The sequence below is a fragment of the Copadichromis virginalis genome, linkage group LG14, assembly GCF_057382275.1.
Source record: "Copadichromis virginalis isolate Kocher_CV1m ecotype Utaka linkage group LG14, C_Virginalis_male_GT1.1, whole genome shotgun sequence".
NCBI classification, from domain to species: domain Eukaryota; kingdom Metazoa; phylum Chordata; class Actinopteri; order Cichliformes; family Cichlidae; genus Copadichromis; species Copadichromis virginalis.
The window spans coordinates 10,320,811-10,335,447 of record NC_140631.1 but is presented as its reverse complement, the minus strand read 5'-3'; the positions used below and the strand labels follow the sequence as shown (position 1 = coordinate 10,335,447).

Below are 14,637 nucleotides of genomic sequence, written 5' to 3'. Positions count from 1 at the left end.
AAAGTGTAAGTCTTATGTTTCAGCTTAGGGCGTAATATCTGACACCCCTGCCATAGACAGTACACAAGGTGACTGTAGCTACCATGTTATGATCATAGATAATTCTACATTTTTAAATAATGTATGACAAAGACAACAAAACAAGCGACTGAGCCCATAAACTCACCAATAAAGTGTTCACAGAGGTCAAGTCAGAACGCTGTTTTACCACACACCTCTACAGGACTGAAAGTCTTTTTGCAACCACAGCTGTTGCTATCGAGTGGCCTTCAGATGGGACGCAGGTTTAAGTCACTTCCACACCTTCATGTTTTTGAGCCGGAAGCTACCTCTATGCTTCATAATGCTGTATAAATATACTTAACACATTTAACTCAAGCCTGAAAAATTGTCTCTTAATGCCCCCGCATTTTTGTCAAGTGTATGTTGTTGTCATGTACTGTCATACAGGTAAATCGCAAAGGCACGTAAATATGCAATATAATGAAAGTTAATTTACTATATGGGTGCATATTAAAGTGAAAGAAATCATTCATACCAATTTGTCATTAAGTATATGAATTTGCCCAAAGCATGACCAGGTTAAATAATACTTAAACATTTGCATACGGTTGTAAGATTAATAAAGATTCATGGAAACCTTTTTTAGAGTCTGAGAATAAAATATGGAACTGGAAATTATCATTATAGGTCTATTTTTAAGGTGGCCTCATGTCAGTGCACATTAAATTACCCCAATGTATTGCCAGATATAGTTTGTTATGATGTAAACTGAATGAAATTCTGCTACCGTGCTTTCAAGGCTTTACTTTGCACACTGGTATTTTCAGGTGAATACTAACACAAGCTAACGTGTGCAGTTTATTTTTAGCCTTGTAGATGTGTTAACATGCAAGCATTCAATAAGAACAAAATACTTTTGCATGACCCATTTCAGACCCGATGACAGCAGTAGATAAACATCAAGGATCTCCCAAAGTCGCTTTTATTTATGATTGCATGCATTGATCTGAAAGTATCAGAATGTGCATAATCTCTGGTTCTGTAGTTTTTTACAAACTAAGCAACATCGACAATGGGGAGGAAGTTTTAACCTGGTTTTAAACTGATGGTTACAGTGTCATGGTGTTGGCAGGATATGATTTAAGCTGCAGGTGTGACAATGCTGCTTCTAAAACTAAAACTAGAAGTCTGCTTGCCACGGAAATGGTGACCAAACAGCAACACCCCAGTCTGTGGTTTCTTCGTAAGGCTGAGATGAGGTACCATGACAGAAAATAGCCTCAGACATGTTCAGCCCAGTCTTTACTTCCAATACTTCTATTTTTCTAAATAAAGTTGCAAGAAAAAGTGCAACTGATTTTGAATTACCAGTATTTATACACTGGTTATTTAAAATGCAATTAGCCGTAAGGTGCAAATATGGACAAAGTGACTAAATTAATCCATTCAGATCTTGAACATGTTATATAATCACTCACGTAACAGGCTGGCAAAAGTGAGTAAACTACACTAGGTTTGCTTACTTGCACCTCCTTTAGCAGCAAAAACTCCATCGGATGTGTCTTGTAGATGCTTATGTGACCCACAAAGAGGTGAAGAGGAAATATTAACCACAAATGTATACTCAATCATTCAGGTAAGGAAATCCCAAAAGATTCTGTTGATCTGGACGTACCAAATGAACAAAATCAACGTTTTGGAATTTAATTTAATTGATAATGGTTTATAAAATACTGTGGGGTTAGTGTGTGTGGCGAGTGAACTATTTTCAGTGTCTAAAGTAGGGCACGCCAGACAAACTTTGAGAACCGCTGGGCTGAGGTCAGGTCTGTGCTGGAAATGCCAAAACACTTTTTTTCTTTATCAGCCATACTGTGGTTGGTCCACTTTTCATGCTTTGGGTTATTGTCACCAAAACTCTCCACAGCTTCATACTTTGTTCACATTCTTCTGAAGAATTCTTAATGCAATTAAAATTCATTGTTGCCTCGATGAATGCACGATTTCCATCAACCTGGGGCAACAAAGCAGCCACAAACCATGATGCTCCCTCCACCGTGCTTCACAGCTAGAGTGAGGTTTTCATGTTGGTGTGCTGTGCTATCTTCCTCTGAACACAGCGTTCCTTATCGCTCGTCTACCCACAGAACAGCGTCCCGTAGCTGCGGTGGAACATTCAGACACGTCGGTAATTTTTGTACAGCATTTTATCCTTCACCTGATATTTGCAGGTGTATTGCTTTTACCATTGGATTGTTTTAGGGTAGCTTGTTGCGCTCTTGTTGTGATCACTGTGAAGAACTAGTGGAGAGGAGCTCTGCCAGAGAGGAAATACAGAGTTAACAGCAGTTCAGAAGAGGCATAGTATTGACAGAGAATTTGTAAAATGTAAATGTAGCTACAACACTTGTACTGTACATGAATGGAGTCATGGAGGGCGTCTGTGGGTGGCAGGTGGCAAGCCAAAAGCTAGCAACAGGCAGAGGGTGGGGCAGGCTGGTGATCAGGTGAGTCCTCCTTCTTCTTCACACGTTACAGAGAGTGGGTGATGAGCTGGAGGTTTCCACAGGCAGCTGACAAGTGTGTTTCCAAGGAGGCAAGATTTCCAAGAGAGCTGGGAGCAGGGAGAGAGACAGGATTACTACAGACAGATGATCATAAACAACAATAATAGTTACAAAAGTGACCTAAAGTTCACCATATTGGCAATGACGACCTGGCAAAGAATTGGCGCAGATATAATAATGATTAATAATCTTAAACAGGTAGGAAGGAGGAAACCAGGTGAAACTTCATCCAGGGGTGGATCCAGAGGGATCAGCCAGCCCAGGAACTCCAAGAAAATCAGGCTTTAAAGGCCGCACTCTGACAAGAAGTAGAGTAGCTTTAAATTCATTTGTGTACATTTTTCTTATTGTATATTTGTTATAATCTGGTCTTTAAAAAAACCCCCAAAAAACCCGTTTATATCACTAATCAATCTTTCAGACTTTTTCAATAATTTCACTGTGCATGCTTTTATTTATTTATCCATTTACTCTTCCCACACTCAGCATTTCTCACCAGTTGTTGGAACTGAATCTCAATGACTTTGTCCATCCTCCGCTGTGAGCGAGTTCTCACACATGAAAAGTAAAACCATCCGTGTGATCTTACTTTAATCAGATGATGTTTGTCTATAATTATCACAGAGATGAAGACATGGTGAAGCATTCTCAGACCATTGGCTGTTCTTAGCTTTGATGGTTTTACAGTTCAGAATCAGATCAGAAGAAAGGTGCTGCAGAGAGAGTAAGAAAATAGGCACATAGCTCTTTAGAGAACATGCAGTGTTTTCTCTCTCTCCACGCTGTAGTCAGAGCTGGGTTAACCACAGGCAGACTTGGAGGGGGGAGGGAAGGGTGAAGAAGGTGTCGTGAACATTCACATGAAAATTGAAACTACATTAAATGCCAGCGTGAGCAGGAGGCAGAAGCAGGCGAGCATGAGAGCCGTACATCAAATACCTGAATTTGAGAAACTTAAGAAAATTTTGCCGCGAAACCTTTTGACGACGTGTTAGTGAGAAAGATGACAGCTTCCTATTTCAGCTATTCTGAACTCTTAAGCAACACTTTGCACTGCGCAGAAAGAAAGAGTTCAAGAGTGGGAAGATTGCAATATGTGTAGAAACTGCTAACAGTGTAAAGGAGGGAAGATACGCCAACTAACCGAGCCAGCCTGACACATGTGAGTATCAGCTATTTCTATACCACTAATGTGCTTGTGTTTAATTCTCTGTCTAACATTGTCTTGAGTTTGATGTCTAGTTATTAAAAATGATTGTCCCAGAAGCCAAATCTTAGAGGAAACTTTCTTAGTTTTGTATACTTTTTTTTGCTGAATTATGCACTGTTAACTACCCAGATTGTCTTTTTTACTGAATGGACCTTCTGTTTTATCTACAGCTGATGTCCATAGATGTAGACAAAAATATGTCAATGTGTTTGTGTCCAGGGCTGTTCACAGTTCAGTTAATGGGACAACAGCCATCCCATGGAGGAGCAGCAGGAGGAAACTGTCACTGCTGGATCAGCTGAAAGGCTGCCAGGAGGCCTGGTGCCCTGGGGGAGCCTGGGACAGAGAGGGGGCTCACGCTGCTATCTGTGGGACACCTGCTGGGGTAGGAGCAGACATCACTGAATGACTCTCGCTGTTATTATGTGACATCAAGCGTCCAGTGTGTGTCAAATGAAGTCCAGATGATTGATCAAATCATTCAAGGATCTCCCTGTAAAGCTTCCCACTAACACTAAATAATGACTCTGTTTCCTCACACGTCCTTGATCTTAGTCATTGCCTGCTACTCAGTTTTTTTTCTTTCCCCTTGTCCTATTTGGCAGTGTGGCGATCAGAATCGTTGTCCGACGGCCAAAAAACGCCCAACAGATTCACTTTCCCAATTGGACCATTACGGCATAACAGCCCACTTGATAGTCATATTTTATTAGAATTTGACCAGTTTAATCAACTGCTACTCAGTCGATTCAATTTTGACAACTCTTATGCAATAAAACAACTTTACATTTAATGACTTACTTACTTTGCATTTACTTTTAGACTATTTTTAAAAAAAGAAATCTTAGTTCTTTATTTTTTTCTCAGTTTCCCGCCAGTGTCTCCCACTTCCCAGTGTGTCCTCTCTTCTGCTTCCTCTCCCAGTTTCGCTGCTTTTTGCGTTCCCAAGCTCGAAGTTGCGGGCATCATTTAAATTTTCTCTAGCAACCAAGTGTTTTTTGTGGGTCTGAATGTTGACATGCACTCGTCACTTAAATGTAGTTCCTTCTTTTTTTTCTATTTGAGGTCTGATAACACAACGAACGGTTTTAAATGCAGAAGTAGTGCTGAATAAAAGCGAGTTCATGTCAGGGAAATGACATTTCATGGTGGGTTTGGCTGCTGCACTCGCAGGGAATGTAAGTAACAAAGTAACAACGTATGATGCTTTACGTATTCATTGTTCTCGGTTATTATAAAGCGTGACATGGAGACAATTACACTGAAATGCAAAACTCTGACTGGCAGCAACAAGTCGTTGAACCGTGACAAATGTGTTATGGAGGAGGAGTGTGCTTTTTTTGTTTTGTATTAAGTGTTAAGAGACAAGTTTACTGGCATAATGTGATAAGCAGAATGCTGTGGAGGTTGTAGTCGACTTTTGTTCAATCAGATGTTGGAAGGGAGGGTTGATTGACTCATTTCTTCTTGTTTTTATGAATGGCAAACAGTAAGATGGCTGTTATGAATCAGTGGAAGATATATTTTTCCTAATTGCCGCCGTTTTTGCTGTCTTTCGGTGTGTTTCTGTGCTCAGAGTTTGGTGACTTCAAGTAAGCTTGTCAGTCTTTATTTTTGTACACACAGAGCCTGAAAACCACTTCCTCTGTACATGTTTGTAAATGTGTGCTGGTCTAAAGAGCACCTTTGAATTTGGCTGTGATGATGTAACTACTTGACAGAGCCGTTGCCTGGGATTACATGCGTTTTGCTTTACTCAAGTTAATTGTGTCTCAACTGGCCGTTTTATTGTCTTTGCTTCCAAAAAAGGTGTCGTGATCGATGCAAGTCTCTGTGCAGACAAAGCAAAGCTCTGTGTATAAAAGGAGACATGAAGAAGTGAAAGGGCCTCTTGAGATATTCACACCAGAAACAGAAACACTTCACATTTTTTTCTAAAGTGGACAAATACCAGGAACAAGATTAGTCTTTTACCATCACTGACGAGGCTAGAGTCAGCAGTACAACGTTTTAGCCTCATCACTGGCTGTAACTGATCCTGTTTCTTGTACATTTTTATGCCATCTAAGTTAAAATACATGAATCACGTTAGCCCGCTCGAGTTACAGCAGTGCCTGATTCAATGAGGCCTTTACAAAAGCTAGTCACAAGGCACGTTTAAAGACAGAATGAGTTTGATATGATCTGAGAGTAAGAACCTAAAAATAAATGCCCTAACTGCAAGACCCTATTCACAGTAATGCGAAAAAGAAAGTGCAGCCACTTTCACTGCTAAGGTTTTGCATGTCAGCACATATAAAGATCATCTGCTCTTTAGAAGGTCTTCAAATTATTCAAATGCAACCTCACATGAATGACAACAAATGTCATACTGTCATTGTTTATCAGCTCTATAACATCAAGTAGAAAGTACATTCTCTGATTCATTAGCTTGTAAACCCACCTTTAGCAGAAGTATTTCTTCAAACTAATAAAGTCACACAGAGAGTGGGCAGTTTGACTGGGCCATTCCGATGCCTTCATTTTCTTCTTTTTCAGCCATTCTGTCATAGATTCACTGCTGTGTTTGGGATCATTGTCCTGTTGCATGACCCACTCTGGGTCAAGCTTTAGTTGTCAGACAGATGGCCTCACATTTGACTCTAAAATACTTGCAGAGGAGTTCAGTAATGCAAAGTATCCAGTTCTCAAGCCCGAATCATCACCCTTCCTCCAGCGTGCCTGACAGCTGGTATGAGGTTTCTGTACTAAAAAAGCTGTGTTTGGTTTTTGCCAAACGTGGCGATCTGCATTACGGCCAATCACCTTCACTTTGGTCTCATCTGTCCAGAGAACATTGTTCCAGAAGTCTTGTGGTTTGTTCACATCCAACTTTGCAAAATTAAGCTCTGGTTTCTCCTGGCAACTGTTCCATACAAGCCATTCAGTCCTTTTATAATCGTACTGTATCATTTAGTGCTAACTGAGGTGTCGGTATTAGATGTAGCTCTTGGGTTTTCTGCAGTTTCTCTGAGCATTGCACGGTCTTCAGGTGAATTTAATAGGATGCCACACCGGAGAAGACTGTCATAAATGATCTCTACTTGTTAATAATCCCTATTACTGTATAATAACCCTGTACTTCTACAGTAATAAATTACCCTGAACTTACAGTCTATTTCTGCACGACATATTTCTTTGCTGCAGGTATCCCTGAGTGCCAGTTTAAGGAGTCAGCACATGGTTGAAAGCTGGGCAGGAAACTACACACGTAAAACTCTTTTAGTTATCGTTATGATTATGGTTGTTCGGAAGATGGTGGCATTTTGTGTTAGCATTTGTGTTTATTTACTTTAGTCCACTCTTGTACTGGTTTATAGTTTTTCCACCATGAGTTAAGACAGTTTAGTCGGCTCTGATGGCTAAAACAGAAGCTAGAAAAGAAACAACATCTTTGGGGTCGTGGTGTGTGCTGCTGTATCACACATGTGGTGTGAACTGTGAGTGAATAAAATGCACAGTAGAGAGCTCTCTCTTCTTGTCAGACTCAAGGGCTGCATGAAATATGAACGAGTCCTGCCACCGGCCTGTGGGCCACTCTTTGAAACCCTCGGTTTTCAAGGTTTTCTTGTATAGGATTTGATTGGTTTTAATGAAGATGGATTTGCGCACTAACAGTGTTGTGGGGCTCAGTTTCAGGTTTTAGTTTTGATGCATGCGCAAAATAAAACATGAAGAATAGAACATGGTTAAAGAAAATCATGTGATGTGAGCGGTCCTAAGCCACACTGGTTCGTCACTCAGAGTTAACCATCATCTACAGATTCATATCAGCATCTCTGAGTGGGCAAACAAACACTTATCAGCACTTAATGCATGAGCCCTTAGACATTTGCAGTGTGCATGACGCTCTGTCACGTCGAGATCAAATCAATTGACTCTTGTCACAGAAATTCTGACACATTTCTTTGTAAACCACACGCTAAAATAGTTTTTTTTCTCTCTGTGTCCATCCATCACTCAGTTGTTCTCTTACTGCTGCCTGCTTACCATCTGGCCATGCCTTGTAGCCTGCCAGCGTGAACATTTAACCCTCTCGAGGCAGGCGTTGCCGATTTGCAACAGTTAAAAACTAACAACCTGATTACCCCACATACATATTTTATGAGTTTTTTTTACTCAGAAGTACCACTGCAGGACTTGGTTGTGCATTAGCAACAAAAAGTTTAATTTGAGCCCGAGAGGGTTAAAAGTAAACGTTCTCCTGCTTAACAGGTTTCTGTGACAGTTGAAATCTTTAAATGAGTCACACGTGTGTTTCCCTGCAGAGTTTCCTGGTTGTGCGGGACTCTGTGACGTCTCAGCCAAGCCTGCTGTGTGTGTCTGCCGGAGCGCAGAATGAGGAAGTCTTTGATTATAATATCAAATGCACAGGAGCAGGTAGGATCCCGCCACATGCAAACATCTGTGCGTGTGTGTGTGTGTGTGTGCGCTCGGGCGTGCATGTATGTGCTTGTGCTTGTGTGTGTGTCTGTGTGACCAAGCTACCAATTTCCCTGCGTCATTTTTAGTGGTTATTTTATGAGTCAGTACTTCTGTCAAACATGTCAAACTGAACCGATAAATAGAAAATAACCTAGTAACGTCATGGTTGCACTTTCTCTTCTCAGGTTTGTGTACCTGCAGACATGGCAGTTATTGTAGATTGATGCAGATTAAAACATAAAACTCTGGTCCTATTTTATTTATTTACCAAACTTTTCCACTTACTGATCTACATGATGTATCTAAAAGATTAAAAAAAATCAAACACTAAAGGGTCATCTGACTCCTCTAGCCTGCAACACCCTCTTCAGGCTTTATAAACCACACACTGCCAGGAAATAATCAAGCTGTAAAGCTACTGTGGAAATATGTGAAACCCTAACGCTGGCTTATCTTAAGTTCCCTTTTAGTTTTTTTCTGGTATAAACTTTGGTGCATTTCCAGGAAAGTATTTTTCACCAGAGCATTTCAGAATGAGACTAAAGCTGCCCACTCTTTCTGTTTCTCTCTGACAGTTTTCCAACTGTCTGAGTCTCATCTGTCTTTCTCTGACTTGACTCAGCTGGTGCTCTTCTACTCTCTGACCAGGTAAGAATCTCCTGTCTCAGCTACATAAAAAACTCTCCATGCTTGGTTATTGGTGGAACTGTGGACATTGTGAAAGACTGTTCGAACCTGTGTTTAACCAAATCCTGTCTGTTTATCTCTTGGATCTCTCTCCCTCTGTGTTTCAGGGATGTGCTGGATGTTTGTCTCCACATTCCTCGCTGGATCTACAGCGTAACAGACACAAAAAAAGAGCGTCTTTCACAGCTTGAACCTAGTGCGTCCGGGCCTTCCTGAGCTTTTGCCTTTCATAATCTTCAACAAAACAATACAAAACTGTGTTGAGGAGCCTTGTCAGCTAATTTCACTGATATCTCTGTTGCAGAAACTTGGCTTTCCACACCGCCTGATCAACAGACTGATCAAATGTCCCAAAGGGAACCAAGCAGCATGATGTGCTCCATACAGGTATGTTGCTTATCTACGTGTGTGTAGATTTTTGTGAGGGAGGGGGAGGGACTTAAGGGGAAATGGTGTCTTTACTTCCTTCAGTGGGTAAATCAATAGCCTGGTAATTGTCTCAGAAACAGAACATTCATCATGCAACCAGAAGCACCACTCCAAAATAATGTTCAGGTGCCCACAAGAATATTTAAATTAAGAATAATTTAACTTTCTAAAGTGGTTATATGTGTCTATTATGTAACCAATGTTGCGTTCTATCCTGTTAACACTGTATGTATGTGTTTTTTTTCACTAGCTGACGTCCACAAACGGGGCCCTGTGTATCATCAATCCCCTCTACCTCCGTGAACACGGAGACGAGTGGCTGACCCACAGGCCAGCTGCCGCACAGCCGTCAAATTTCAGACGCCTCAGCACCACCCGGCAATGGGCAGGCGCAGGGTTACAAAGTAAACGAGCCATCTCTTTGGAGCAAGAAACCCCTGCTCCCAATACAGAGAGCTCAGGTCAGTGCACCAACTTCAGATTTCACCCAATATAAAAAAAAGCTTCCTCAGTTCTGAACAGCAATGTTAGACAGTGTAGTTTCATTTCCCCTCACAGTTTTGGAAAACAATGCTTCTATCTATCCAGATCAGGAGATGCTTTGAACTTAAAGTTCCTCTCCTTGCACTGTTTAAACCCCTAAAAACCTTTTCTTCCCTTTATAAAAAATAAGCCTACCAATAAACTCGTAACTGTGTTTTCCATACATTTTGTACATGCAGTCCTGGTCAGTTCTGCTGAAGTGTGTGAGAGGCAAAAACACAGGAGTTTCTAAATCAGGAAGTCCTGGGCCACAGAGAGTATGCTGTTCCTGCAGGTCAGGGGGAGAAAAAAATCCACTGTGTCTGGTGCAAACAGGAAGTGGCTTTGTGCGAGCTTTTAAAACTAAATGGAAATATCACCACAAAAAGCATTCATGTGGGTTAGCACTTATTAAAATACTTTAATCATTGTCAGCTGTTCTGTCGTCTTGCTCCACACTTGCACATGGCTTGACCACACTGTTAATTGCTAGCTCTGACAAGTTAGCCCTGCGTAGCAAGTGGACAAAACTAATTCCTATGGTTGTTTTTGAGACTGTCAGAGGTACATCATATTTCAGAAATAGTTAAAATGCCAGTCCTGTCTTTCTGTTTATGTCACTTGTGATATCAGTAAGTGGGATCAGTTAAATTCATTGCAAAAAACTGTGATGTTATTCAGGTTTAATCAGAGCCTGTTCCGCTGATTCTGCACCAACTGAGCAAACACCAGCAGGGGTGGTCCTCCGGCGGCCCAGTCGGGATTTAGTAATCGCCCAGCCTCAGAGGGTGAGCACGGGGAGCCTACCTTCATCCACTTCCTCCACCCCCAGAAATGGAACACCTGAGTTGCAGCGCCACAGCAGCCCCGTGCCTCAGTCTCCTCACAGGGTGTCCTGGATTGAGGATGGCGTCTGGCTGCCTCCACCCAGGCCTTCTTCCTTGCTCCAGCCTCCATCACTCGAGCTTGACTCGCTTTCAATCAGCAGCATAGAGGAAGAGATGGAGCCCCAGATGCTAAGCTCGTCACATCACCACGCTTCAGCACACCGTTTGGCTGATAAGGTCCTACATCGCCTTTCTGCCGTGGGCCAGGCGCTGGGTGGGCTGGTAAGCCAGAGAAAAAGACTGTCCAATCGTGTGCAAGAGCTGAGTGAGAAGAAAGGTGCTGCATTTGCAGAGGCTGTGAAGGGATTTGTGGAGATGACATCGAAGAGAGGGACTGATTCTAGCGGTGTCACAGGGTCGGAGTTCTTACAGGAAGTGAGATTATCACTCACATCACTGAGGGAGACACTGCTGGACTATGCAGAAATCCAGATGTTACTGGAAAGCATAACTGACTTAAACGACTCAGAGATTGGTGAGTGGGCTGTGACATAACACAGAAATGATTTTAGGTTTTTGTTGTCAGCATAAATGACAGAATATATATTTTGCATTCTTAAAACCTTGTGGTTGAACGCTTAGTGCTCCAATAATTATCCCTCTGCTATCTTTTGATCCTGGTGTAGACACCCTGGTGGAGCTCTCCATCCACAAAGTGGCTCTGAAGCCTGTCTCCAGCCACCTCTACTCCTGCATAGAAACCTCCCGAACCAATGATGGCACCTTCGAGCGTCTCCAGAGCAACCTGCGCTTGCTGGAAAAGAACGAGGTGACTGAACTAGGAGGTTCAGCAGGAGTTGGAGTTCCTGACTCCGTCACGCTTGATCGTATCCAGCAGAAATGGAATAATATGCACGATGTCTACTCTCCAAACAAGAAAGTGGAGATCATGCTCAAAGTCTGCAAGAGCATCTATCACAGCATGAGTGCCAATGCTAGCTCAGGTAGCCTGGCAGTGTTTCGTAAATACCACTCTTCTACTTTGAGTCGCTTGGTTGCTATATCCACTTAAAGTCATGTTCTCCTCACAGCAGGTAAAGTGTATGGAGCAGATGATTTCCTGCCCTGCCTGACGTGGGTGCTGCTCCGTAGCAACCTGGTCACCTTGCAGGTAGACACAGATTACATGATGGAACTGCTGGATCCCACACAGCTACAAGGAGAGGGTAAGCCAGTTATAATTCAAGGACAATGTAGAGGAAGTGTGATGCTCCATTTGAGTAAATCATGTTTGAAACTAAATAGAAGTTTTTCTGACTTTACTCAGAAACTTAGTAAGTGACTTGCTAACACACTCTGACAGTAATGCCTATGTTTGCCTGGTCAACAACTATCTGGAAATCATCAGTTGTGAGAGGAAAGTGTGTATTCCCCGACTGGTTGTGAGTGGATGCTGGAAGTTGCTAGGATGAATTGGTCAAAGGGATTGCTTTGGTGGCTAGCAGATTGCTGCAGTCACCAGTAGTTTACATGTGTGTTTACTCCTCGATAAATGTAAATAAACTGTGCAAAGTAAGAAACTGGGCTAAAATGTGTTTACTCAGGGAGTGAACAGCAAATGTTTGCACACAGGTCCGCATTTTTCATGGAACTCTAACAATCTGCTAGTAATGGCTTTGCACATTTTTCCCTAATGATGGCTGCTCACTGGTCTCCAGGCCCACGTGACTAAGGGCTTATTCTTTTAAGTGAAGCCTTTTTTATAGTCCTGCAAATGTGTTCATCTGCATACCAGTTTAAATTTTGATGGAGGAGTGGCTCTTGTGTAGTCCTCCAAGATCCTGACTGCACATGATTGGATGTACATGAACTTAAAAAGTATGGCCTTTTAAAGTCTAAAGATGACTATAGACTATAGAGGGCCTTACCCTTATAATTTTATTCTTGCACTACTAATATGGCATTGCATACTTAAAATAATCCTTACGTTTTCTTAATTTTGTCCTTGGTGCAGCCCTTTAGTTTTTCAGCTGTCTGAAAAAAACAGTTTTAGCTCCCCTTTGTTTTAGTGATCTTTCTTTTGATTGGCTGCCCCTCGCACACAGGAAACAGCAAGTGGATGGTGTTTCTGTTCTCGCAGCCTCAGAGCTGTATGCCTGGGATGTCACACAGCGCAAAGAACAAACAAATATGAGCATTTAGTGTACTCCCAAGGGCTAAGCTTTGGGTTTAATCAGTCCCCCTACATGTGTGGAACTTTATGATGACACTTTGTAGTTGTAGTTTTGTAGTTTCCCCCCTGCTTATAGGTTGTCTCACTCAATGTCACCTTTTTCTATATCCCCATATCAACAGGTGGCTACTACCTTACAACTCTATATGCCTCTCTCTACTACATCAGCAGTTTCCGCCCACGACTGGCTGCCCGTCAGCTCAGTGTGGAAGCCCAACAGTCTCTCAATCAGTGGCATCGCAGACGCACACTGCACTGTAACCAGTCGCGTCGCAGCAAGCACAGACGGACTATTCGGAGGCAGGTTTGTCGGGACGGGAGTAAAGATGAAAGCAAAAATGAAAATGCATCTGTTAGTATGGAGGGGTCACAAGAACAGAAAGAACGCAACACAGAGGCTCTGCAGACACTGAGCGAGGAGACAGGGAGGGAACAAGGAGCCAATGACCAATCACAGCCTACTAGTCCAACTTCAGACTCTCAACCTGTGACACAGGAAGAGGAAACAGCAAGCAAACAGGAAGATAGCCAGACTTCTGGTGAAGGAAAAGAGGAGGACCACAGAGCATTATAATGAGATGCACGTCGTCAGGAGAAGGTCAAAGACCCTCAAAATGTTCTTACTGGTCAAAGCTATTTCACACCTGTTGAAATTCTTGCAAAGAGGTAAATTAACCTTTTAGCATGTGTCACTAATACCATGGTGTCAGTTAAGGTGAACGTGTGCCTGACTCAGCCTGAGGATTGGGGCTCCTCTTGGGTCTCATTATAAAGCTGGAGGGTCACAAGTTGAGAGGATGAATGAGATACTAAAGTGACATTTCTTAAATTTGAGCTGTTTTCTTCTAAAGTGTAACAAGGGGTGTCACACATGGATACCGCTCTCTTGTCACACTCCAAAAAGATTCAAAGCACTGGTCTAAATGACAACAAGTTCAATGTCATAAGTGAGCTGTAAAGACAACACTTGTTACTAGAGACTTGCTTAATGGGAGCTTATTTGGCCACCATCATCAGTGTAAATGTGTGACATAGATCTAGTAATTGATCACATTGATCAATTAACAGTATATATTAAACATAAGCGATGTATTTGATACAGTTGCTTTATCACATTTCCTAAACCCCCCTGACCAGGAAGCGGTTGCATTTTGTAAGCTGTGCCCTGGGTTGGAATCCTTCATGCTGATTAATTTAAACTTGTATCATTCGACATTTTTAAATGTGGTCATATTAAAGCCTGCCAAAAGAGTGAAGTCATTAAGGTCTAAAAAAGTCTGCTTAGGTTGTACAGTTTATTCTGCTCTTTTTAGCACCGCCTACAACAGACGGCTATTTTCAGGTAAATGCAGTCCCACTTTGTGTTGCTCGTAGAGTTTATTATTATTATTATTATTATTATTATTATTATTATTATTATTATTATTATTGCAGAAGCTTGCTCCAGGATGAAATGCTAAAATCTACTTGGACTTGTTGCTAACTTTATTAATTTTGTTAATAGCGTTAAATGGTGTTAACAGTAACATTTTGACAATGCTATGGGCATGTCTTTTCCTTTCGTCCTAAAGTGGCAATAAATTAAACTAATCAATAAATAAAACTGAATCATTTGATTTTCTCAATTCTGTCTCAGGCTCTTTTCTAACAGCATTTTGCTGCAAAGGCATGTGCTATGTTGTTTCTGGTCTCCAC

At 41.8% G+C, this 14,637-nt stretch overlaps 1 protein-coding gene across 1 annotated transcript; it reads left to right on the top strand.

Annotated features, from left to right (window-relative positions):
• The first annotated feature begins 3,460 nt into the window (after positions 1–3,460).
• rinl (Ras and Rab interactor-like) lies at positions 3,461–14,176 on the top strand. The gene is made up of 11 exons (XM_085479260.1): positions 3,461–3,732; positions 4,000–4,165; positions 8,088–8,199; positions 8,820–8,892; positions 9,039–9,127; positions 9,236–9,318; positions 9,611–9,821; positions 10,564–11,244; positions 11,396–11,713; positions 11,801–11,935; positions 13,065–14,176. Coding segments are annotated over exons 1-11 (2,322 nt in total). The 5' UTR covers positions 3,461–3,730; the 3' UTR covers positions 13,517–14,176.
• Positions 14,177–14,637: the final 461 nt, after the last annotated feature.

Coding starts and splice junctions, on each gene's coding strand:
- rinl (XM_085479260.1), top strand. Junction 4,166..8,087: donor TCTGTGGGACACCTGCTGGG/GTAGGAGCAGAC, acceptor GTTTCCCTGCAG/AGTTTCCTGGTTGTGCGGGA. Junction 11,245..11,395: donor CTTAAACGACTCAGAGATTG/GTGAGTGGGCTG, acceptor ATCCTGGTGTAG/ACACCCTGGTGGAGCTCTCC.